This window comes from Dromiciops gliroides, chromosome 5 (assembly GCF_019393635.1).
Source record: "Dromiciops gliroides isolate mDroGli1 chromosome 5, mDroGli1.pri, whole genome shotgun sequence".
NCBI lineage: Eukaryota > Metazoa > Chordata > Mammalia > Microbiotheria > Microbiotheriidae > Dromiciops > Dromiciops gliroides.
Window position 1 is genome coordinate 283,193,326 of NC_057865.1, and position 26,207 is coordinate 283,219,532.

At 44.8% G+C, this 26,207-nt stretch overlaps 1 protein-coding gene across 1 annotated transcript in view; it reads left to right on the top strand.

The window, feature by feature from the left end:
* The window catches only part of RFX4 (regulatory factor X4), a 131,164-nt gene that overhangs the window by 28,314 nt on the left and 76,643 nt on the right, over positions 1–26,207 (top strand). The window contains 2 exon segments of the mRNA XM_043967160.1: positions 14,122–14,208; positions 21,688–21,748. Coding sequence (XP_043823095.1) covers positions 14,122–14,208; positions 21,688–21,748 — 148 coding nt within the window.

The window sequence follows — 26,207 nt, forward strand, 5'->3', positions numbered from 1 at the left end:
GGCTAGCCTACCTGGTAAGGAGGCTCTGAAATGAGCCAGGCTGGTCATCAGAGGCCTGAAGCCATAGAGGGAAGGGAACCTGGCCAAAGGCACACCTGGGAAGAGGCTGGCAAAGTATGTCTTTCTGCCTTGGAGAAACCCTGCCTTCCCCTGAAACCCCAGGGCCCAGGGGCTTATTTCCCAGGAAGCCTTTGGGAACCTCTCCCCACTCACCTCCCCATCCCAGGTATGAGCACTCTGCCTGAGGAAAGTTCACTTGAGATAACTTTGTACGTGGCTGGATTGACTTAGCTGTTGGCATAGTTTACTTACCCATGTGTGTGGAACAGACAGGGTCCACTGCCCGAGGGAAGGGATCCTTCTGTTTGGTCTTTGTGTCTAGCACAGGGTCTGGCATATAGTGATATTTCTTCAGTAGAATTGATGGTAGAGAGATTGAGAGAGACAGAGAGAGACAGAGACAGGAAATAGAGACGACACAAACACAGACAGACGCAGAGAGACGCATACATAGAGACAGAGACACACAGAGAGTCAGAGACAAGGAATAGACAGAGACAAAGGCAGACAGAAAGACACAGAGACAGGAGAGAGAGAGAGAGAGAGAGAGAGAGAGAGAGAGAGAGAGAGAGAAACAGACAGAAAGTAGGCTCAGGAGAGGAGCAAAGGGAGAGACAACTGAGTACTCTCTGGTTGTTGAAGAAGTCTATGAGAACTCTGTGAGGTAATTGGAATAAGGACTATTATTCCCATTTTACAGATAAGGAAACTAAAGGCAAGTGACTCACCCAAGGTCACACAAGTAGTATAAAAAAAATGTGAAGCTAGAAGGGACCTTAGAGGTTGTCTGGTTCACTCCTTTCATTTTATAGACAAGGAAACTGAGGCCCAGGGAAATACATTGACTTGACCAAGATATACTTGTAAGAACATTGATGTGCAGCTGGAGGGGCTTCAGAGGTCATTTAGTTCAACTCCCTCATTTTATAGATGAGGACACTTGAGCCCAGAGAGGTTAGTTAAGTTATCCAAGGTCACACAGCCAGTGAGTCACTGAGCCTAGAGTGGCTAATGCCAGGCTCACTTGGGTAGGGGCCAAGGCTGGTCTGAAGCCCAGCCTCCCAGTTCTAGAGTCTTTTTTCCACCATCACGGGACAGACTCAGGTTGTGGGCAGGGCCCTTTTAACAGCTACAAAATAGACTTTGAGAGAGTGAGCAAGAACAGGAGGAGAGGACGCCTCGCACATAGTAGGGCCGTCATAAATCAATGGGTTGGATTGAATTGAGCTGAAAGCCCTAGGAGGAAGCCCAAAAAAACTGCAGCTGGATGGTGGGCTGGGAGGGGTCCCTCCTGCTGCCAACAGGGGCAGGCACATACAAAGGCCTGGGGGCCTGGGAGCGGTGCTGGGCTGGAATCTGGGTCACAGGGTTACCGCTAAAGAGAAGCTGTTTCTTTAGCCTGCTCTGTTAGTACCAAAAAGGGAACAATTGGGCCGTTCACAGCCTGTCTTCTTTGCCAGGGAACCAAACAAATTTTAAGGAGCTCAGGCAAAGATGCTTGGAGAAGGGGAGTCCCGAGCCCTGGGTTCTGATCCTGGCTTGCTGTGTGACCTTGGACAAGTCCCTCACCTCCTTCATGACTTGGTTTCCTCGTTTACACAATAAGGGAGTATCTCAAGACTTCCAAGATCTGGTCCAACACTGACTGTCAGTGATCTGACCTGCCAGGTGTCAGGCAGCACATGTGCCTGATGTCTTAGGTCACAGACATTGTGTCAGTTCTTGTCTGTCATGTCCCACTTGGCATCAGATCTCATAAGAAGTTCATATAAGAAGACCTGAGTTCAAATCCTGCCTCAGACACTTACTAGCTGTGTGACCCTGGGCAAGTCACTTAACTTCTGTTTGCCTCAGTTTCCTCATCTGTAAAATAGTGATAATAGTGGCACCTACCTCCTGGGGTTGTTGTAAGGATCAAATGAGATAAAAACCGCAGAGTGTTTAGCATAGCGCCTGGCACATAGTAGGCACTCTATAAATGTCTTCCCATGCCTCTCTGTCACATTCCTTGTTTCTTATAGTGAAAGATTATTGTATGAACCCCACATTTCTATAGCACTTTGTGCCTTCAAAAGCTCAGTCTCCTCTCATGACGTGGGTAGTCCTGGTGGCATAGTCCCATTTGACAGATGTAGAAACTGATGCTGGGACTTTCCAAGTGACTAGCCCACAGGTCATCCAGTCAGTTGGTGTTCGAGCTGGGATTTGAACCTAGTTCAAAGGTCAGTAGTAATAGCAGAGATCTGATTCAAACTCGAGTTCGAATAGAAGTCCACACTCTTCCCAATGCATCAGACTGTATACACAGAGAAGTCAACACAAAATATGGGTGTGCCTAGAGGTAGAGGGGAAAGGGGGAAGGATTCCAGGTACATGTGAGACACCACCCAGGCAAGACAAAGTTGGGAGACGGAGTGCTGCCCCCAGAGCTGGTTTGAATGGAATGAAGGAGTCATGGAGGGGAGGTGATTGAAGGTAGTTTGGAGCCAAACTGGGAAGAACTTTACATTAGGAACAGGAACTTGGGTTTATCGGCATCAGAAGTGGGGTGTGAGGCCCCCACCTGGATACTGATGGGAGCTCTCAGTCTAATGGGGGGGAGACGAGTCAGTGACAAGGGTTCTGGTGAGCGATGGTCTGGGTCTGAAGCAGGGTGATGGAAAGGAGACAAGTTCAAGAGACGCTGCCTGGGTAGAGAGTCTGGTCAAGGGAGCTCTGAGGTAGGAGGCAGTGTGATTCAGTGGAAGGAGCCCTGGATCTAGGATCAGAGGCCCCAGGTTCAAATCCCATCTCTGATGCCGACTCTCCCTCAGCCTCAGTTTCCCCATCTGTACATTTAGAGGGTTGAACTGGATGATCTGGAGTTTCTAAATGTAGCACCATTACATAAAATGGGGAGAAATGAAAATAATTACAAAGTTATATGGTTGGGAGCAGCTAGGTGGTGCAGTGGATAAAGCACCGGCCCTGGATTCAGGAGGACCTGAGTTCAAATCCGGCCTCAGACACTTGACACTTACTAGCTGTGTGACCCTGGGCAAGTCACTTAATCCTCATTGTCTTGAAAAAAAAAAGTTATATGGTTGGACAGATACATTTCTATGCCAAAAAACGGCATCATGCCACAGGTTACAGACAGCAACATTTCATAGCATCCCTGGATCTGGAACCAGAAGGATCCTCATGTGGAGAATTTAGTTTCATTTCCCAAAATAGGAAACTGAGCCCCAGAGGACAAATGACTTGCCCTAAGTAGAGAATAACCAAGCTGGGATTTGAACCCAGGTCCCTTAATTCTAAATCCAGTGTTCCTGTCATTGTACCATGTATAGGTGAGAGTCTCGCGTGTGCGTGCATACACAGACACACACACACAAACACACACACACACAGAATCATAGATCTAAAGCTGGAAGAGACTTTGAAGATAATTTAATCCAATTATTTTGTTTTGCAAATGAGAAAACTGATGCCCAAAAAGGTTAAGTGACTTGCCCAGGGTCACACAGCAGCTAGTAAGTGTCTGAGGATTTGAACTCAGGTCCTCCTGACTCCAGGGCTAGTGCTCTACCCACTGTGCCACCTAGCTGCCCTTGGACCCTACCTTATAGTCTATATTGGGAAGACAGGTAGACACTACCAAAAGTGCATGTAACAAAACAGAAGTCATAGCTTGTACATAAAACATAAATGAGGGGAGCAGCTAGGTGGCACAGTGGATAAAACACCAGCCCTGGATTCAGGAGGACCTGAGTTCAAATATGGCCTCAGACACTTGACACTTACTAGCTGTGTGACCCTGGGCAAGTCACTTAACCCTCATTGCCCCACCAAAAACCAAAACAAAACAAAACAAAACATAAATGAGGCTGACCAGGCTGAGAGCAGACACAGAGAGTGGGTTTCCGACTGTGCCCTGTAGTACTCCACCATTCAAAGCTGATAGCCTGTGATCTCCCCTAATCTGGGTTTTAATTCTGGTTTTGTCACTGACTCACCATGTTACCTTAGGGAAGTGACCTCACCTCTCCAAGACTCAGTTTCTTCATCTGTAAAATAAAGGATTTCTACTAGATGATCTGTTTGGCCCCTTCCGGATCTAAATCCTGCTACCCCAGTACCCCGGAAGTCACTTGGTCCAGTGCCTTTTCACCAGGAGGAAGCATGGACAGAGACTTGCCCCAAAGCACCCAGATGTCTTTGCCCAAGCCTGCAGGTTCTCAGGCCAAAGCTTTCCCGGACCTGCCGTGCTTCTCATCTGGTGGCCCATGTGGCCACTGACTGCTTCATTTAAAGATATATTTTTGTTGTTGTTGTTGTTGTTGTTTTCAGGGCAATGGGGGTTAAGTGACTTGCCCAGGGTCACACAGCTAGTAAGTGTCAAGTGTCTAAGGCCAGATTTTGAACTCAGGTTCTCCTGAATCCAGGGCTGGTGCTTTATCCACTGCGCCACCTAGCTGCCCCTGGCTGCTTCTTTTAAAAAAAGAAATTGTAAAATGGAGAATCATCCTGGTCAGCCAGTGTTTGACACCCAAGTGACCAAAGCCAAGTGACTAAGCTGAAAAGATGGCGGAGGTAACTCGTTCCCAGGGCCAGCCTGGTTCTCTAGGAGATACCCACCTCATCTGCCTCTGTCTGGGACAGAAGCAGCCAGTGGCCCATGCTGAGGCCAAGTGGGAATGAGATGTATTAGGACATTTTAGAGGACAAAGGGCTTGTGCATATGGCAGTGAGGGATGACCTAATTCCTAATCCGGCCTCTGACACTCACTAGCTGGGTGACCCTGAGCAAGTTCTCCCCTCCTTTTCCTAATCTGGGAATTGAGAAAAATAGATTAAGCTCCTACCATGTGCCAAGTGCTGGGACTACAAAGAAAGGCAAAAACTAGTCCCTGTTTTCAGGGACTAATGGGGTCAGCAAGAAGTTAACTCCATACAAATAATCAATGGGATAAATTAGAGACAATTGGCAAGACTATGGGGAAGATCCAATGAGAAATAAATCACCACAAACTATATAAATGTCCATTGCGATTCTCATTATTATAGGAAGAATAACTCATAAAAATTTAGTTCATGTCTTATGTCAACTTAACATTTACCATGGGCTTTACACTCGAAATCTGACTCAGTTCTAACAGCAACCACCCTGTGAAGCAGGTGTTGTGATTATCCCCTTTGTGCAGATGAGGAAACAGCCATTTGGCTCAGAAATTGGCTGTGTGATTCTAGGCGTGTGACTTCACCCATCAGTGCCCCACGTGACTCTTATAGACTATAAGTTGCAAAGAAGGTGCCAGTCTGCATTGGTAGAGAGAATTTCCCTCCTGGGAGTTCCCTATGCCAATGAAATCGCAGGTCTCATCTCTATTTCTAATTCTTGTTGATACTTTTTTTTTTTTGGTGGAGCAGTGGGGGTTAAGTGACTTGCCCAGGGTCACACTGCTAGTAAGTGTCAAGTGTCTGAGGCCAGATTTGAATTCAGGTCCTCCTGAGTCCAAGGCCGGTGCTTTATCTACTGTGTCACCTAGCTGCCCCCTGATGTTGATACTTACAGAGGACATGCTATTTCCCCGTGTAGACTTTAAGCTCCCTGAAAGTAGGGAGTATTTCCTTTTTGAGTCCTTAGCACTGCTCACAAAGCACCTAGTCGGCCCTTAAAAAATGTTTGGCAAATTGAATTGAGACTTGGTGTATTAGCATTTGAAGAGAGAGAGATTGACAAACTGGAGAATGTTCCAAGAATCAGGAACAAGATGGCAAGGGTGAGGGGTGTCAAAATGGTGTCCTGTTGTCAAAAGGACTTGGAGATGTTTATCTGGGGAGAAGAGAGGGCTGAGGATAGACAGAGTCATCATCTTCACATATTTTAAGGGTCATCTCCTAGGAAAGGGGGCGATCCTTGGACACTGCTGGAGGCAAAGTGAGACTAATAAAGGGAAGTAACTGGGTGACAAGTGTCACCTCATCCATCACCAGTTTGAGCTGTTCAGCAAAGGAAGCCGTGAGCTGCCTTTTCAGGGGGAGCGTGACAAGAACGCCTTCATGTAGTGTCAGGTGGGACTCAAGGCCTCCAAAGTTCCTTATCGTTCTAAGGTTCTATGACTTAACTCTTCCCTGAAGTCATTTTGTGGTGGAGCTGGGTGGGAGCTCTTTGTTGCTGTCGTCATTTTTAGTCTGAAGGATCAATGTCATTGATTTGGGAAACTTCCGGTGTGGAAACTCCCTCCTTGGCGAGTCCTCTATAATTTTGTAGAGCTATTGTGAGGATCAAATGAGATTATGTAAAGTTTTTTGGAAACGGGGGGCGGGGTTTGAACTCACTAATTTAAAAAACCCTGTTTATTAGGTACAAATACACACATGGAGAAAGAAATATGTGTATGTTTGTGTGTATGTGTATATATATATGTATGCATGTGTATATATGTACACATGTGTATGTGTGTACTGATTAGAGAGTGGTATAAAAAACCAATTGGAAATTCCTGCTCTAAATGAACACAAATACAAGACTACAATTGAGCAACAATTGTAAGTGATATCTATGTCTATAGACACACATATAAATATGTGTGTCTATAAATGTGTGTACACATATATGGAGCCCACTAATTATTAAAGAACTTTGGAGTGTTTAAAGCCACTTTGAAGATTCCTTAAAGAAATTGGTGCCCAGGAAACATCTGTACCAGCCTCTCCCAGGAGACATGGATCTTTGTGCTAAGATAATGTGGTGCATTGGTAGATAACAGGAAGGGCTGTTTTCCATTTTCTATACATTCTATGTAGGAGATCAATAATAGGGTTTGCAAGTACTACAACCCTGGGGAGTAGGTGCTATTGTTCTTCCTATTTTTCTGATGAGTAGACTGAGGCACAGAAAGGCTAAGGGATTTTGCACAGGGATCTACAACTGTCTGAGACAAGATTCAAACTCAGCCCTCCCCGCCCCCCCCCCCCCTGCCCCATGCCCTGGTTTCAAGTATAACATTCTCACCATGACAGACACGGGCTAGCTGCCTGATGTCTGTTTTCAGGCAGAAGCTTTGTTTGTTTGTTTGTTTGTTTTTGGCAGGGCAATGAGGGTTAAGTGACTTGCCCAGGGTCACACAGCCAGTAAGTGTCAAGTGTCTGAGGCCGGATTTGAACTCAGGTCCTCCTGAATCAAGGGCCAGTGCTTTATCCACTGTGACACCTAGCTGCCCCCTAGGCAGGAGTTCTTAACCACTTGGGTGTATTTTAGCCAGCTTGGGAGTCCTCGGCACATCTCCTCAGAATCATGTTTCTAAGTGCATAAAGTAAAATTCATGGGATTATAAAGGAAGCCAATTGTATAAGAATACAAGTAAAGTTGCATTTAAAAAAAATAAGTTCATGTACCCCAGATTAAGAACCCCTACTTTAAAAGTAGCAGATCCCACTCAACTCTGAACATCTAGTCCTTCCTCTTCTCCCAGGCATCACCTATCCTTCCGCTAAGTGAATAGGAAGGAGCTAAAAGATGGGCTGCTCAGTGGGAGCCAAACCAGGTGGAAACATACATTTGGCATCTCTCCATGGTGTTTGCTCTGTCTTCCCACATTACTCTATAGAAAAATGTCATCATTATTTTCCCTTCACTTTTTTTTTTTCGGCAGGGCAATGAGGGTTAAGTGACTTGCTCAGGGTCACACAGCTAGTTAAGTGTCAAGTGTCTGAGGCTGGATTTGAACTCAGGTCATCCTGAATCCAAGGCCAGTGCTTTATCCACTGCACCACCTAGCTGCCCCCTCCTTCACTTTTTTTTTTTTTTTAGTGAGGCAATTGGGGTTAAGTGACTTGCCCAGGGTCACACAGCTAGTAAGTATTAAGTGTCTGAGGCCAGATTTGAACTCAGGTACTCCTGAATCCAGGAGCAGTGCTCTATCCACTGTGCCACCTAGCTGCCCCTCTCTTTAATGTAAGATGCTTTGCTAGGATTCCTCATCCCCGTTTTTTCCTCTTTATCAGTAGAGGACAGACTGGGAGAAAATCTCTAATAGGCAGAAATAAACACCGACATTCTTGGCCAGCTTTGTGTGGTCTTGTGAAAGGTAAATGCCTGGGGGCAGCTAGGTGGCACAGTGGATAAAGCAGCGGTCCTGGATTCAGGAGGACCTGAGTTCAAATCTGGCGTCAGACACTTGACACTTACTAGCTTTGTGACCCTGGGCAAGTCACTTAACTTCCCATTGCCCTGCAAAACAAAACAAAACAAAAAAGGTAAATGCCACCTTGAGCCCAAGTTTATGTATGTGTGTTTCTATCTATTTTGTTGTTGTTCAGTCCTTTCCGACTCTCCATGACCCTGTTTGGAGTTTTCTTGGTGGAGATACTGGAGTTGTTTGCCATTTCCTTCTCCAGCTCATGCTATAGATGAGGAAAGTGAGGCAAGCAGGGTTAAGTGACTTGCCCAAGGTCACACAGCTAGGAAGATTTGAATTCAGGAAGATGAATCTTCCTGACTCCAGGCCTGGCACTCTGTGCACTCTGCCACCTAGCTGCCCTCTCTCTCCCTCTCTCTCCCTCTCTCTCTCCATATGTGTGTGTATGTGTGTATGATATACATGTTAATATCCATGTACCTTTGTAAGCAGATACAGCAATAAAGTATTTTTAGATTATATTCAGTTTTGTAGAATATTTCTAAATCCCCTCCAGTTTCCCCTTTTTTGCTCTTTTCTTTTTAGATAACCTTCATTTTCTAAAATATCCTCCTCCCCCTCCCCTGCCCAGGGAGCTTTCTCTTGTAACATAGAATAAAAAGAAACAGAGTGGGGGGAAAAAGCAGTTGGGTGAAAATGACTAACACATCACGTGAATCTGACAGCAATGTTCTATCTCCATAGCCCCCCGCCTCTGCAAAGAGGAGAAGAATGTGTATTTTCTCATACTTTCTTTGAGACCAACCCAGGATTTATGTTTTTAAAGATGTGTCCAATTGAATGAAAATGGATAAAATTGATTTTGGCTGCGTCTGCTCATGTGGCATTGATGTGTCAATGGATCCATGATTTCTTGGGCGTGTGCTTGCTTATACAGAGGGTTTCTTGTCCATGTGGGTGGCATCATGTACTAGACTTAGAATCAGGGAGACCAGTGTTCAAATCTTGCTGCTGTGCGACCCAGGACAAATCACTTAACCTCTCTCTGTGCCTGTATTTTCTTATCTGTAAAACCAGCAGGTTGACTCTAAGGTCTCTTCCAGCTCTGAATCTATGATCCTATGTTTTAAAATTTTTAAAAAATAAACTTAAATACCAAATAACATTTCCATATACATTGTAGAGCGGGAGAGGATTTATACACGAAACTGGATCTCTATAATGCACACTCTGCGTTTCTAAAAAGTATATGATAAATTCAACATGTAGCATTCAAAGCCATTCTACTGTGATTCCTTCTGGTCTTCTATTTTCTTCTCATTTTGGGGGGAGGGGGAAGGGACCATATCCCAATTTACCTTTTCCCCTCCACTTTGAATTCAATTCAATAAACATTTATTAAGCACCTATTATGTACAAGATACCATGCTAAGAGTTAGTAATACAAATTTAAAAAAAATAAAGATAGCCCCTGTCTTCAAGGAGCTTACAATTTAATGGGGTCACAAAGAGCCGGACACAACTGAAACAAGAGAACAATGACAACATGTTCATATACCCTAATTTGTTCATTCATTCCCCAAATGATGGGTGCCTCCTCAGTTTCTAGTTCTTTACCACAATAAGAGCTGGTATATTTTTGCACATGTGAGCCCTCTTCCTTTCTTTGGTCATTTTGGGGTGCAGGCCTAGTAGAGCCCGTCTTTCCACAAATTTTTCATAGATGATCCAAACCATGTGCCTCCTCCAGGCCTTCTGATATATGATATAACATCTGAATCATTCATACTTGGCTGTTGACATTATCTCTCTATGAAATTGGGATGTTGAACTAAATCAGTGCTCACAGAATCTTCCAGCTAGAAGGGGCATTAGGCATCCAGCAATCCACCAACTATTTATTGAGGAGCTTCAATGGACCAAGCACTGGGGACAGGGCCTGAGTGTGTGATATCTCCGGACTCCTTTATACTCTGCAAAACTATTGAGAATCCCAAAGAGCTTTTGTTGATATGCATTTTCGCTATCAGATTTACAATATCAACAATGGAAACCTCTTGGTGTTATCATGAAAGTAGTTTTAAGCTTGTGGATATGACCCACCCAGGATTCCCCCACATCACACTTTGAGCAGCACTGGTATAGGGGACTCCCAGGTGAGGAACATCTCTTCACTAATACAGGTCAGCGCCCCCTCTGCAACCTATCATCTCAAAGAATTTCACAGAGCATTGAGAAGTGAAGGGATACCTGAGGTTCCACACCCAGAATGTGTTAAAAATGAGAAGTGACTCTGAGACTGGCCCTGTCTTCTATGTCCCATTGATTGTCATAGCCACTAGCAAATCAAAGACAGAAGCCAAACAACACTCCTTGACTCTGTGGAGCTTCCATTCTATCAGGATGTGGGTTAATACAAAATATAAGCATGGTAAATAAGTCAGTATGGGTAGCTACACTCACTCTCTCCCACATTCCTTCTTTAATCTTCTCCATCTCCTTGATGCCCTCCCCATCAGTGTACCATAGCACTTTCTGGTGGGAAGAATGGAACTATTGGACCTGGTTCCCACTTCGTGGGAACCCCTTCCTCTAGTTCCAGTCCCTAGGAAGTGTTGCCCAAGAAAGGGACCCAAGGAGTCTCATGGTCTAGAAAATTTGACACTCAATTCTCCTGCTTCCTCTCTAAAACTTGCCCCACCAACCATGCTCCATCCTCAAACATTTACTTAGCACAGTGCTTTGCACCTACTGGCTGTTTAATTGACACTTTTGAAGTAAAAACTGAGTTCGATGCTTGAGAGACCAAGAGCATTCCTTTTTTTTGGGGGGGGGGCAATGAGGGTTAAGTGACTTGCCCAGGGTCACACAACTAGTAAGTGTCAAGTGTCTGAGGCTGGATTTGAACTCAGGTTCTCCTGAATCTAGGGTCAGTGCTTTATCCACTGCACCACCTAGCTGCCCCCAAGTATTCCTCTTAATTTCTCTGAACCTCCCCAATTAGGCTGTGATCCCCTGGAGAATAAGGACTGGGGTTTTGGTGTGGCATTTTTTGTTTTTGTTCTCGGTCTCTCTTTGTATCCCCAACAGTGTCCGGCATCTAATAAGGGCTTAATAAATGCTCACTGACCTGACTCAGTATTCTCAACTGTAAGATGAGGGGTTGGACAAAGTCACTTGTATGGTCCCTTCTGGTTCTAAATCCATGAATCAATTATCATAATCCCCTTGCATTTTATAATGCAAAATTAATAATGATAATAATATGCCTTTCCTGTCTTTCTCACTCCACCCCCACTCCAAGGTTTACAAACCAAGGCTGGGTGAATACTTGGTGGGAGAGGTTTCAGAGGAGAATCTTGGTTAGGTCTAGGTTGGACCAAATGAACTTTGAGTTCCTTTTCAACTCTGATTCTGTGAGTCTATCAATTATATCCAGCCACACTCGTTTTATTTTGCACTAAATAAATTTATATTTTGTTAATCATAAAATCCTCTACAAACATTTGGAAATGTTACTATATGTATGAAAGACATTTATTCAGCCTGAAGACAGTATGTTTGTTTATTTATTATACTGAGTCTTTCAATGAACTAGGGGCTGGAATTTCATTTTGGCTTGTAAGGATCCAATTAAAATAACAAAGCATGGTGTCCACACAAATTTAAAGACCTCAGACACTTGGGACCCACACAGAACCAATGGCCTAGGCACTAGGAAGAGAACATACAAGTTCTTCTCCCAAGGCAAAGTGGTAGTTAGTCACAAGGAAGGGCTAGACCTAGATGTAAGATAAGATGGTGGCCTGAGGTTAATCTGAGAAGCTTGGGTCAACCTCTGAGGTTAGATGAAGGATTAATTAAGAGATAATTCATGTGGTTGGTATCTAGATAATTCTATAGTCAACATTCTCTTCCTTTTCATCTATTAAAACCTTCAAAAATGTGTCTAGATTTCTGTCTTGTCCTGTGATCCTTTTATTTGGGGATGCTTATATATTTGGCTTGGATCTGATTAATGGCCACAAATTATTATCTTCTTTTGTTTGTCTTCCCTGTGTGTGTGTGTGTGTGTGTCTGTTAGGTTGGATATTTACAAACTAGACTTATCTCCAAGTATCAGACTAGTATTTAACAGAAGGTGAACAGTTATTGGGTGAGGGATCAATTTAATTAAATTTGTTTTGCAAAGAAAGCATGTGATACCTGTCACTGTGAGCTGTTTGTGATTGCCCGGTGCCCCACACATAGTAGGTGCCTAATAAGTACTTGTTGATTGACTCAATTGGATTGGGGTTACAGGTGTACACTACTTTAAGATTGTTCTCTATATAAAAAAATCTGGGCATCTAAAACAGGTTAATTACAGCGTTTTCACATTATTCACATTGTTCATTTTTCAGAGGCACTTCTAGCATACAAAATTCCGGCATTACCTTTACTATGTTGGATCATCCTCAACTTCAGTTTCCTCCTTTGTAAATCAGGGATAATAATTCTTGAAATGCTTTCCTCTTATTCTACAAGGTCACTCAGTCAGTCAACAAGCATCTTACTCAGTACCTGTTTGGGCAATTAGGTGGTGCAGGGGATAGAGTGCTGGGCCTGGAGGCAGCAGGACCTGAGAAACTTACTGTGTGACCCTGGGCAAGTCACTTAACCCTGTTTGCCTCGCTTTCCTCATCTGTAAAATGAGCTGGAGAAGGAAATGGCAAACCACCACAGTATCTCTACCAAGGAAACCCCAAATGGGGTCATGAAGAACTCTACCCGAACAAACAACAAACACTGATGGTGTTGGGGATACAAATACAAAGCATAAAATAATCCCTACTTTCAAGGCATTCACATTCCAGTGGGGATAAAATACACTGATAACTCATGGTAAATCCATCTATAACTGGGACGTGTTTCTTAGGAGCTGAAATGCCTGGAGTATTAGAAAGATGGTTTTCACAGGTCCATAGGAGCACAGCCCTGGAGCCAGAAGGGTCGTTCGAGACCACTGAGTTCAGTCCTCTCATTTTATAGCTGAGGAAACTGAGGCACAGAGAGGCTGATGTACTGATGGTGCCAGTAAGTGGCTGAGATAGATTTGGGCTCCAAGCTCTATCCACAACTCCATGCCTCTCAGTTAATGTAGCCAGGTGGAGCAGTGGATAGAGCACTGTGCTTGGAGTCAGAGAGACCCAAGTTCATGTCTTTGACACTAACTAGTTCTGTGACCCTGGGCAAGTCACTTTGCCTTGGTTTCATCATCTGTAAAAGGGAAATAACAATTGCACCTACCTCAGGGGGTTGTTGGGAGAATCGAATGAGAGAATAATAGTAAAGGCCCCTGGCACATAGTAAGGGCTGTATACATGTTAGCTACTATTAATGAGGCCTGAGTCCTTATCCAAAACAACAACAATGAAGGAAAAACTCCCCCAGATGTGCATTAAATTTGGAACAAATGGTTTTTCTTATTGGATTTACAGACAAAAGCTCTGGAGGCCCAAATGCCGGCTGCTTGTGTGACCTTGGTCCAGTCACTGACTTCTCTGGGTCTCATTCTCTTCCTCTAAAAAGGTGGGCAGGGTGGCCTCTGGGGCACCTTCCCCCTCTAAATCTATAATGGGAGAAACCACATTTCTTTTTTTTTCTTTCTTTCTTTCTTTCTTTTTTTTCTTGGTGTGGCAATTGGAGTTAAGTGACTTGCCCAGGGTCACACAGCTAGTAAGTGTCAAGTGTCTGAGGTCGGATTTGAACTCAGGTACTCCTGATTCCAGGGCCAGTGCTCTATCCACTGTGGCACCTAGCTGCTCCAAGAGGCCACATTTCTGCATGGTTAACTTTCAAGTGAAGGCAATTGTGAAGTTTTTTAACACAATTAAATAATTAATTGAATTTGCCCACAAATGCTAACAAAGCCTTTTTAAATTTTATTTTTCAGAGAGCTGGATTGAAAGATGTCTCAATGAAAGTGAAAACAAGCGCTATTCCAGCCACACGTCTCTGGGGAATGTTTCTAATGATGAAAGTAAGTACCCAGAATTCTTGGGCCCAATTTGCTTCTACATAGCAGAGCCCAACAGCCTGATGGGCCGGGGGGGGGGTGTGGGGGTGTGGGGGGTGACATTCCATCCAAATATTGCTGGGATGGGCTTTAGAACCCAGGGGAAACTTCCCATGAACTCTCCTCTGATGTCCTGTCATCCTATGGAGGTGCCCTTGGGGAGCCCCATGTCTAGAAGCACCTGCAAGCTAGGTAACCTTCACGGAAAGGTCCAGCGATGACCTTCGGTATGTTTCCTTCAGTTTCTCTCCCCTCCCAAATCCAATCAGTTGCCAGGTCCTGAGGGGTTGGGGATGAGCCTGAGGGCCCCGGGACGATAGTGGCACTTGTGGTGGAAATAGGGAAGTTAGGAAGAGGGGAGGGTTTGGGGGGAAAGATAATGAGCTCTGCCGCGGACGGGATGTGTTTAAGATGTCTCTGGGGCAGCTAGGTCGAGGTGTCCATTAGGCAGTTGGAGATAGAAGCCTGGGAATCAGCAGAGAACTTCCAACTGGTTAAGTGGATCTGAGAATGAGCAGCACAGAGAGGGTAACTGAATCCCTGGGAGCCAATGACATCACCTGGGTCTACTTAGCTCTAAGGCTGGCTCTCTATTCACTAGACTACATGGCCTCCCTGATATATCTAATGATGGCTGACTACAAAATCGGCAGTCGATTCATTCAAATGGGTACTTTTATTTATTTATTTTTTTGAGTGATGGAGAAATCTTTTAGTCTGTAACCCCAGGGAAAGGGAATACAAATAGTAAATCGCAAAAGGTATTTGTAACAGTACACAGTAGACATTTAATAAATGCTTGTTGCCTTGACTTAAAGGCAGAGAGATACAGGAAAGGAGAGGCCTGATGAGGCCTGTCCCATTTTCCTTTTCTCCTTGTTCCTTAAGGTGGCTCTCCTTTAGAAGAGAGGCAGCTAGATTCAGCAGGACTTTCAAGTACTAAACTTGGGGCTGTAAGATCTGAATTCAAATCTTGTCATGATGGATAATGAAGGAGTCCTGGAGAGTGGCCAGAGAGTGCTAATTGGTAGAGTGGAAAGAATAGCGGACTGGGGCTTAGGAGGCCTGAGCTCTGTGCTCACTGGGTAACCCGGGGCAAGTCTGTTTGCCACATTTTTGCCTTCGATAAAATGTGAGTGCCTTACAAGGTTGTTGTGAGGACCAAATGAGATCTGCCTTTCTCTCTGTGTCTCTCTGTCTTTCTCTCTGTGTTTCTCCATCTCTGTCTCTCTCCCTGTCTCTGTCTTTCTCTCTCTCTCTCTCTGTCTCTTTCTCTGTCTCTCTCTGTCCCTGTTTTTCTCAGGACACCATTGAAAGTTACACCTCTAAGCTATTATAAACTTAAAAGGAAAAGAGAGAATGAGCAGGAGGTCTTTCTTGGTCTCTCCCCAATGGCTTATGCTCCCTCTCCACTCAAGTTATCTTGCATATGTGTTTCTCTCTCTCTCTCTCTCTCTCTCTCTCTCTCTCCCTCCCTCCTTCCCTCCCTCCCTCCTGGACTGCAGAGGTGGTTGGGAACTGCTAAGGAAATTTAGAGCTCACAGTGAGTGCTTTCCCTACAATAACCCTGGGAGGTCATGAGTCTATTTCATCTCTATTTTACAAAAGAGGAAACTGAGGCTTTTGGAGATTGAGATCACACAGCTAGTCAGAGACATAGCCAGCTCTCTCCTGGCTCTACATTTAACATTTAATTCTACTAGCCTATGGTTGACCCTTTAGACTCCGCTCTGTCACTAGCCCAGCTGCATGTTCTTGGGCAATACTTTTCTAGTGTCAGTTTCCCTATCTATTAAATGGGGATCACTTCTTAGAACTGGAAAGGACCTTAGAAATCAGCTTGTTCAATTTCTTCACATGGAAGATAAAGAAACTGAGGTTCAGGAGAAGGTCACATACCTAGTCATAGAAGAGTTAAGATGGCCGCCCAGGTCTCCTCATTCCTGGCCCATTTCTGCAACACCAACCCCTCTCTTGGGCTAGAGATTTGGACAAGTTTTGTCCCTCCATCTCTGGGATGTAGGCCACAGTGGCAGGTCATGCCTACACTCTCCTTTCCATAAACACTCATTATCAGAGTTTACGCCTTCGGTGATCAACTGCCCAATCCTATCCATTTTGGCCATTGGACGCTAGCACATGGAAAGAGATGGACTTTTAACCCTGAGATATATTTCTCTGGTCTTCATCACTAAGATAGAAAGATTCATCACGGAGATGGAAGAGACCTCAGAGGCCACCTAATCTAATCTCTACCTGGACAACAGTCTCTTCTACAAGAGCTGTGGCTAGTTGTGAAGCTATGACTTGAAGACCTCTAGTGATGGAGAACTTACTACCTCCTAACACAATCAATGATGATGGCAGCCCCTTCACACTTCATGAATTGGTCTGACCAAAAAAAACCAGTTATTCCTTTTCTGGTGATGAAACACTTATGAATAAGTTGGGGAAACAAGATTGAATCACTGTCAAGAAATTATAAAATAAGGATTGTGGTCCCTGCCCAGCCCAGGACAGGATCAGGAAAGATCTAGTAGCCCACTTTGGTGGAATGTAAAATATATGAGGGGACTTGTGGAACATGGTTAGACAGGAAGCCAGTCATTTGTGGCTGGCTGTAAATGCCAGGTGTATTTTATTCTGGAGGCAATAGGGAGCCACTCATGGTTTTAGAGCAGGATACAGAGATGGGCAAATCAATGGCTTGAAAAGGTTTTTGGTTTTGGCTTTTGAGGGGTTTTTTGGGGGCAGCTGTGTGGAAGATGGATTGGAGGGTGGAGAGACTAGAATTTGTGAGACCAGTCAGAAGGCTCTTACAATAGTCCAGATGAGAAGTGGCTGCAGATGTGAGCTAGGGTGGTGGCAATGAGCATGAGTGGAGAAAGTGGAGTGGATGAAGGCATGATGGAGGTGCAATCAATAGGTTTTGCTGTCTGGACATGCTGAGTCTGGTCAGGGAAAATCATGGATTTGGACTAGAGGAACAATGATCCCTTCTAGCTGTGGTCTTGTCTGTCATCCCAGCTTGGCTGAGATTCCCCACCAGACTATAATGTAAGGAAATCATTAGAAAGAATAAGGTGAACGGAAGATGAAATCATAATAGGTAGAGAGAGCCATGGAGGGTGGAGATGGGCCACTAAAGGAGGAAAAAGTGAGCCTCTCAAATAAAAGATGGGCAAGGGCTGGGGGGTTTTGTTTGTTTGTTTTTTGGGGCCAGTGAGAATTAAGTGACTTGCCCAAGGTCACACAGCCAGAAAGTGTCAAGTGTCTGAGGCTGGATTTGAACTCAGGTCCTCCTGAATCTAAGGCCAGTGCTTTATCCACTGCACCACCTAACTGTCCCCAAGGGCTGGTTTTTAGTAAGAGTCATTTTTAAAAGGATTGGGTGACCTCTGTGAGACCACCCAGGCAGCAGAGTGATGTTAAGAGAAGAACACGATTCTGGGATGCCTAAGTGGCAATGCACCACTTCTCCTAATGCTCAGTGTTAGCCCAGCTAGATACCCCTGATCATCCCATGAATGGTGATCAGTAACTTACATGAAAAATATTGAGTTTTGCGTTCACTCTCAACAGCAGCCCTATCTCTTCTTTGGTCTTCCTGGGATCACAGATGGAAAGTTGCAAAAGACCTTAGAGGTCATCTAGCCCCTAGTTTCTTAAACTGTGGGTCTCGATCCCATTTGGGTCATGTAACTGAATGTGGGGGTTGTGAAAAATTTGGCAAACAGTAAAAGGTTATGTAAACCTATTTTATATACCCATATACCCAGAGTTGTGTAAAAATTTCTGTGGTGAAAAGGACTCTCCCTGCTCTAGTCTAATTCACTTCTCATTGGGCAACAGAAGAAACTGAGAAACACAAATAGTAAACAACTTGTCCAAGGTGCCACAGGTTATCAGTGTCAGTGATGGGAACTGGACCCAGCTTGCCTGATTGCAAAGCCCGAGTTCTTTCCATGACACTAATCCAATTCTTCCTTTTGCCTCAGCCACCTGAAGCCTCTTTTATTGTCTACACCTATTGCAAACCTCCTCTCGTTCTGAATCATTAGCTCTCCTGACACCATTGTCATCCGTCTGACCTCAGTTTCCTGCCCTTGTCGCCACTTATTCTTTTTAGTTGGCTGGTAGATGGCGGGTGGTGGGTGGTGGTGGTACTCCAAGGTCATGTATATATTGAAGTTCCCAGGAAAGGGAACCAAGGCTTGTAGTGGAAGGGATGACTGTGAGCCAGGTGCTGACCTGCTGAGAGAGGAGAGGGAATGAACTAGGGGTGGGTAGATTATGGCAACTGAGATTTGGATTGGGTGAAAGATCTGAGTGGAAAGAACCCCAAAGAAGAAAAACTTGCTGAGTTATCAGAGGCATGTTGAGGGTCTCCAAATAGCAGAGAAGACCAAGGAGCAGACCAGCTTCTCCTGGATCAGTGTCCAGGGGCACAATCAGCATTGGGGAAGGAGGTCAGGAATTCAGGGTCTTTGGGAAGGGGGGTGAGAGTCAGGTTTCCATGACTGTGAGAAGGTCGAAGGAGGGTGAAGGGAAGAGTTCTGATAGGAAGGGCTGTTTGTTAATGATAGAATGAGCTTCCAGAGGGCATGATGGAATGGGAGAGGGCAGATCTGATAGCATTAGGATAGTGACAGGGTTGGGGCAGATGGGAGATGAGAATGTGTAGATGGGGTGTTTTGCCTAGGTGGCTGGGATTCCATTATCACCAGGACTATGAGAAGAGCAGGTGGGAGTTTCCTAGCCACAGGCAGATTGTTGCCCCCTTCCCAGCAAGGAGTGGTAGCCCTACCCTGAGGTTGGGTTGATTTTTCTTGTCTTCCTTGGGGCATTTAAAAAGATGGCAAACTGAGCCTTGAAGTAAAATCAAGGACTTCAAGAGATAGAAGTGAGGGAGAAGAGAATTCCAGGCTTGGGTAACAGCCAGGGCAAAGGTTTGGGGGTGGGAGATGGAGTTGCAGGTGTGAGGATCAGAAGAAAGGCCAGATTAGTTGTAGAGTAGAAATGATGTATTAAAAATGGTCAGGTTGCGAAGAACTTAAAAGTCCTCCCCCTTTGTTGATGAAAAGATTGTTGTTGTTCAGTCTTGTCCTACTCTCTATGACCCCATTTGAGACTTATTGGCAGAAATACTAGAGTGGTTTGCCATTTCCTTCTTTAGCTCATTTTACAGATGAGGAAACTGAGGCAAATAGAGTGAAGTGACGTGCCCAGGGTCACGTAGCTATTAAGTATCTGGAGATAGATTCCAACGTAGGAAAATGAGTCTTCCTGACTCCAGGCCCAGCACTCTACCCACTACACTACCTAGCTGCCCGTGATGTTAAGGAGACCTGGGTTCAAATTCCACCTGAGCCACTTACTAGCTATATGACCCTCAGTGAGTCAGTTAATCTTTCCAGACGTGAGCTTTCTCATCATAAAATAAAAGGGTTGAATTCAGTGACCTATGAGGCCCTTCCAGCTCCAAATCTCTGAACCTGTTGCTTCCCTGTGCCTCAGTTTCCTCATCTCTGAAATGAGAGGGTGGGACGGGACGTCCTGTCCAGTGAGTGACCGGTTTTTCCTGTGCATGTCCGGTCTGGGCAAAGGCCCACGGCAGGAACGGGGCAGGGTCGTGTAAGACAGGGCTCTCCTCTCCCCGTGCTTGTGGTCTAGTTGGGGCATCCGACATATGCATGCCAAGGGCAATGATAAGCATGCCACAAGGTTCTCCAGTCCTCCGGGTATCTGGGTATTCAGAGAAGAGAGAGGTCACCTGCATGACAGGACAGTGGGGGGCCGGAGCGGACCTTAGAGGAAGGAGAAAACTGACAAAAACAGGGGAAGCGAGGCCATTTACGGGCCAGGAAAAGGACAGTGGAGTGTGGCATCAAGTGAGGAGGAAGTGAGGAGGTCCTGATTAGGGGTCAAATGGGAGGGTGGGACTAGGTGTCAACTAGGGCAACTAGATGGTACAGTGGCTAGAGCACTGGACCTGGAGTCAAGAAAGCCTGAGTTCAAATCCAGCTTCTGACACTTACTAGCTGTGGGACCCTAGGCAAGTCACCTTACCATGTTTGCCTCAGTTTCTGTAAAATGGGCTGGAGAAGGAAATGGCAAACCACTCCAGTATCTTTGCCAAGAAAAGCCCAAATGTCACGAAAGGTCAGACAGGACTGAAACAACTGAACAAGTCAAGGCCCCTGAGATCTATGATCCACTGACCTTACAGGGTGCTCTGCTAATGCACAGCCAGCTCTGACCTATTGGTGGAGGGAGTTCCTACACTGGGCTTCCCCCAGGCTGCAGCAGGTCCTTCCTATATCTATAAATTCTACATTCGAATAAAGCAAGCAAATTAGGAGGAAAGAGCAAGGTCCCATTTAGACATTCCTTTTCTTGAAGAGCTGTTCTGATCTTGTGGTGTTTGGGGGGCTATTACATAGGGTGGGGTCTGCCTGGAAAGATGATAACCAGGTGTAAGGCTGGACACTGACCCAGAACCAGTATCTACTGCTTTAAGACACCAGCTAGATACCCCTGATCATCCCATGAATGTGAGTTATGATTGTTATTATGAATGGTGATCAGTAACTTAAATGAAAAATGTTGAGTATCAGTGTGGAAAATGTTAGGGGCTTAGCTGGACCAGAGGATTTCAGTGTCTCGTGAGATCACATTTGGAGATGGTGAGGAATTAGTAGCAAACATTTTTATAAAGCACCTACTATGTGTCAGGCACTGTGCTAAGTGCCGGAGATACAAAAAGAGACAAAAGACAATCCCTGCCCCCCAAGAAGCTTAGCATCTAATGTAAGTGCCCCTGGACTCTTGTAAAGGCAAAGAAAAGTTTTAGACAGCTTTCTTCTCTAATGATCTCTTATCAATAATCAATAGTCAGTAAACATTTGATAAGCACCTACTGTGTGCCAGACACTAAATGCTAAGTGCTAGGGATATAAAAAGAGGCAAGAAATAATCCCTGCCCTCAGGAAGCACACAATCTAATCTTGTGGGCCAGCTGGTAAAAGAACCTCCAGAGGCCTGTGGTTATGAGTTACTCTCTGTTGCTGTTTAATTTAATTAAGTTTTATTAGCTTTCCTAGTGTATCAGGTAATCATGGGGTCATGGGGTCAGAGGTGACAGGGCTCTTGCAGGCCCCTTTGTGCAGCCCTCTCCCTTTGTAGATGAAGAGACCTTAGCCCGGAAAGGCTGTGACTTGCCCAAGGTCACAGCCACGAAGAGGCAGAAGCAGCATTCAAATCCAAGTCCTCTTAACTCCAACATTCTCCCCACTGCCCCCGTGATATGAACTGTCCATGACAGGATTCTAATTGTGGCTGGGGACCCAAGCAGACAGGCACACACACGATTCCTCCACCTGGGAGAATTAAGACCCTCTGCCTTTTCCTACCAAATCTAATTCTTTCTCTTTCCTTTCACAGATGAGGAAAAAGAAAATAACAGAGCGTCCAAACCCCATTCAACACCTGCTACCCTTCAGTGGTGAGTGTCCTCTTTGAAGGCCTTGATAAAGCCCTAATGTGTCACCATCTATTTGCCCATGGTACCAACTGAAGCATTTTACCAGTATTGAAATGAAAAGAGAATGGGTTTTTGAATCAAACTTTTTAAATTTAGAAAAATTGTGTGCCTTTTTTTTTTTTTGCGGGGCAATGGGGGTTAAGTGACTTGGCCAGGGTCACACAACTAGTAAGTGTCAAGTGTCTGAGGCCAGATTTGAACTCAGGTACTCCTGAATCGAGGGCCGGTGCTTAATCCACTGTGCCACCTAGCCGCCCCTATTGTGTGCCTTTTAAATGAATACTTTATAAATCTTCAGGGGCTATGTGACTTGAGCTGCGGTTGTGGTTATTAATGATAATCATGTAGCTTACATGAAAAACATGATAAGTATTTGCGTATCAAATGCTAGCCTCTTAGCTGGGCCAGAGAATTGCTGTGTCTTGTGAAGCCCATTACTGGCACATTTCTCAGTATCAAAATGTGAAAGTAGACTAAGTCATAAGTGGTGGATAACCCATATCTGTATTTCCATGATTCATTTCATTGTTATTGACTTTCTTATGTGTCTCTGCTCACAGTTTCCCCATGCCAGGAATGGAGCAGCCAACCCATCACAACCTCTCTGAGCCTTGCTCATCTGTAAAACAAGGGGATTGAACTCTACGACCTCTATGGTAGATCCCTGTCAGTTCTAAATCTATGATGTGATGGATGGATAGATAGACCCCAGCTTTGCTGCTCATTCTCTGTATTAGGGTTAGAGGTTACTGGGTTAAGGTTAGGAGGGGTTACTCTAGCATTAGCCCACTCTCACTGTTTCTGGTTGTTATTTTTTCTTTAGTAGGCTTGACTTTACCCCCTCCTCTGCATTTAGCTAAAACGCTTCCCATTTTGGCAGACCCCTGGAAGATGCTTTGGAGTTGGGATTCCTGATGATGCAAAGAATGGGCACATTCATTTTTATTAGCATGTGTCTCTTATAGAGCGGAGGATTTAGGTCTGCAAGGGATCTCAGAGGCGAGTTACTCCAACCACGTCATTGAACAGATTAAGAAACTGAGACTCCAAAGAGGGGAGTGAGTTGCCCGCATAGTATTTTGTAGATCTGGGATTCAAACTCAGGTTTTCTGACTTTCAATTCAGGGCCCTCTCCCTCGCACCAGTTTTGATGGAAGGGAGCTTGGGAAATCGTTTGGTTCAGCTCCATGATTTGGTGGAGACACAAATGGTGGAGTGGAGTGAAGAGGATCATGGGTAGCTGTGTGACGCTGTGCAAATTCCCCTTTTGTGTCCCAGGGTAGCTCTCTAGCACTGTGACTTACTTAGCAGATACTGAGCTGTATCTATGGAGGGATTTTCCTCACTAGGAATCCCCTATCTGGTCCCTCACAACCCCAAATGATTGTGCGTGCCAACTGGTTCAGGCCATTCTTTGCTTTTGGCCTCCCCATTGGATTTTTTGGGGGGAGGAAGTACAAATCTATGACTCTGTGGACCACATAGAGTGTTCCGAAAGGTCTTTAATCATTCACCAATAGCTCCTTGGGTACATATGGGGGAGTGACCAAAGAAAGCGAAAAATATAAGACAAGGAAGATGACATAATGAGAACTCTCCTTTCTCCAGCCCTGAGGAGTCTGCAAAGCACTCTCCCCTTTTCCTGGGAGGTAATGGGGCATCAGTGTCTCCATGTGAGAACTGAAGCTGACATTCTGAGATGCTACATGCCATGCTGGGGCTGCCTAGTCAGTAAGGGTCAGGGCCAGGATTTGAACTCAGATCCCCCTAGCTTCAGGTCTAGCACTTTCTCTCTTCCACAGATTATCTCAAGGGAGGGATGGATGAATGATATCAAATACTGCTGTGTGAAGTGTTTAATTAATTTAAGGATTGACTCCATGATCCCCATGACTTATTTTCCTCAATAGAACAGGAACTCCCTGAAGGCAGGGACTGTTTTGTTTGTGACTTTGTATACCCATTGCCCATACAGTAAGAGTTTAATAAATGCTTGTTGATTTGGAACAATATAGCCCAAGAGCCACTGGCTCTTCCAGCATCTATTCCTTGGGCTGAGAACCCTCTGTTGCGCCTGCCCACCCATCCTCCTTTTTCCCCACCCCACTTGCATCGTCCTATGTAAAGAACAACTAATATGTCAGCCAGAAGGCCTACAATAATCAGACCACGTGGTTCTCCCTAAAGAAAACAGGCAGATATTGTGAAACGCCTTCTGCCCAATACTTTCCGGCGTCCTCAGCACAAGGGTTAGTAAACCCCAACACTCTTGGGGACGCTGTGCGCCGCTGGAATCCTGCTCGTACAATGGCCTCTATTCAGGGAGAAAATTTAGAAATGGCAACGTCGGATCATTCAGGCCTGCTCTGTGCCAGCCCATCAAGGACAGCCTTCCTCCCCCGGCCGCCGCCATCCCCCGCACACATCTCCTGGCATTTCCGTGTTGTGTTAGATTCATTGTGTCCTGTCAAATTGGAGGCATTTTTCTTTTCAGCTGTTTACAGAGTGTGGGACGGCCTTCTCAAAAAGGAGGAAAGGGGAGATTAAATAGTCATTCATTGCCTCTCGGTTTGAGTTTTCTTTATATATATATATATATTTAATTCAACCCTAGGGTAATTCATCTGATTTTTTTTTTTCAAATTCCAAAGTGAGAAATTCACAAGCCCAATTTAGGTTCCTCTTTGTAGTATTCATGCAGGAAGAAAACTGGGCTTGGCATCTTTTCCATGAAACACAGATTCTTCTAGGAAGACACTGCTCCCGGATCCTCTCCATTTGGGGAAATTAGCAAGTGTAGGTTGGTTCCCACTTACAGTTCAACTCTTTATTCCAAAGTGACATAATATAGCCTTTCATCGCATCCTAGACCCGCAGACCCTTAGAATGGAAAGGACCTTGTGGAATAGGAATCCCCTCTATTCCTGATGGGTAGTGAGTCATGCAGCCTTTGCTCGAAGACTCGCCCCCCCCCCCCCCAGGGACGGAGAACTCATTACCCTCTAAGGCATCCCCTTCCACTTTGGGACATCTGTTAGGGAAGTTCTTGTGTGTAGTCAAAACTTGTCTCTGCCATTTTCCCTTTTCTATTCCTAATTCTATTTTTTTTGTTGGTGAGGCAATTGGGGTTAAGTGACTTGCCCAGGGTCACACAGCTAGTGTCAAGTGTCCAAGGCCAGATTTGAACTCAGGTCCTCTTGACTCCAGGGCCTGTGCTCTATCCACTGTGCCACCTAGCTGCCCTGTCCCACTATTTGTAAAGTCCCAATATTTGTAAAATGCTAAATTCAGTGCTTTGCATACAGTAGGTGCTTAATAAGTGTTTATTTCCTTCCTTCATCAGCATCTTCAACTTTTGATAATGCACCAGATATACTCAACTACTTCTCCTTGAGAGAAAGTGTTCGATTATCTTAGAGCAAAGCTTCTTAACCAGTGAGTTGAGACCATCAACCCAGTGGGTGGAAATTGCCAGAGGACAGATTTCAGGTCTATATAAAGGGTGAAAACAACTTTCTGACAAAGAGATAATGGGATGCCTCAGGAGGTCTTTAAGCGGCAGCTGGAGAAACCCTTGTCAGGTATCCTTTGGACGGTACTTATGCTTAGGGAATGGCTAGCTTAGGTGGCCACAGAGAGCCATCTCCTACTCTCCTCTGGTTATTTATATGTGTGTGCTTGCATGGACATGTCTTCCCAATCCAATTGTAAGATACTTGAGAACATGGGCCATCCCTTATATTTCTGTGTCCCCTAAATACCCTTCCTTGCACAGTCCTGAGAGCGGAGAAGTTGTGAAAGATAAAAACAGTCCATCCTCAGCTTTTTCAGGGATAACTTTCCTAGAAAATTCAAAAGCACCAATGCTGATACACTGAACCTATGGGAAATGAGGGGGTAGGTTTCCACAAGTACCAAAAGCTGTAGGATTCTACTAGAGAGTGGTGAAAACTGCAAATGATTCCTTAGAACAAAACATTAATTCTGACAATTGGCATTTTCACTGACACAGTAACCAGGCAATGCCCCACAAAACGTGGTACACAAAATAAAACTGGTAACATGCAAAACACTTTGCTTGTTAGTAATTCCTTAGAATTCGGTGACCTTTTGTGCTGGTATCTCAATTAAAAAAAACACATTGATTTCAGATAATATTCACTTTTCATAACACATGGAAACTTCAGTACCATAAATACTGTACTGTAAATAAATTTTTTAAAAGGAAAACATTTCTTAAGCTGGATCTTACCTTCCAGTGCGTCAAGTGGTGATGTGACAGTGTTGTATGCAATGAATGCTCAGAGACTTCTTAACTTTACAATGAGAGGGTGAACAAGACCGATGAAGCACCATGAAACAAGCATTTATTAAGTGCCTACTATTTGCCTCTCCACACTTGCCCGAATCCTCCTCTCAT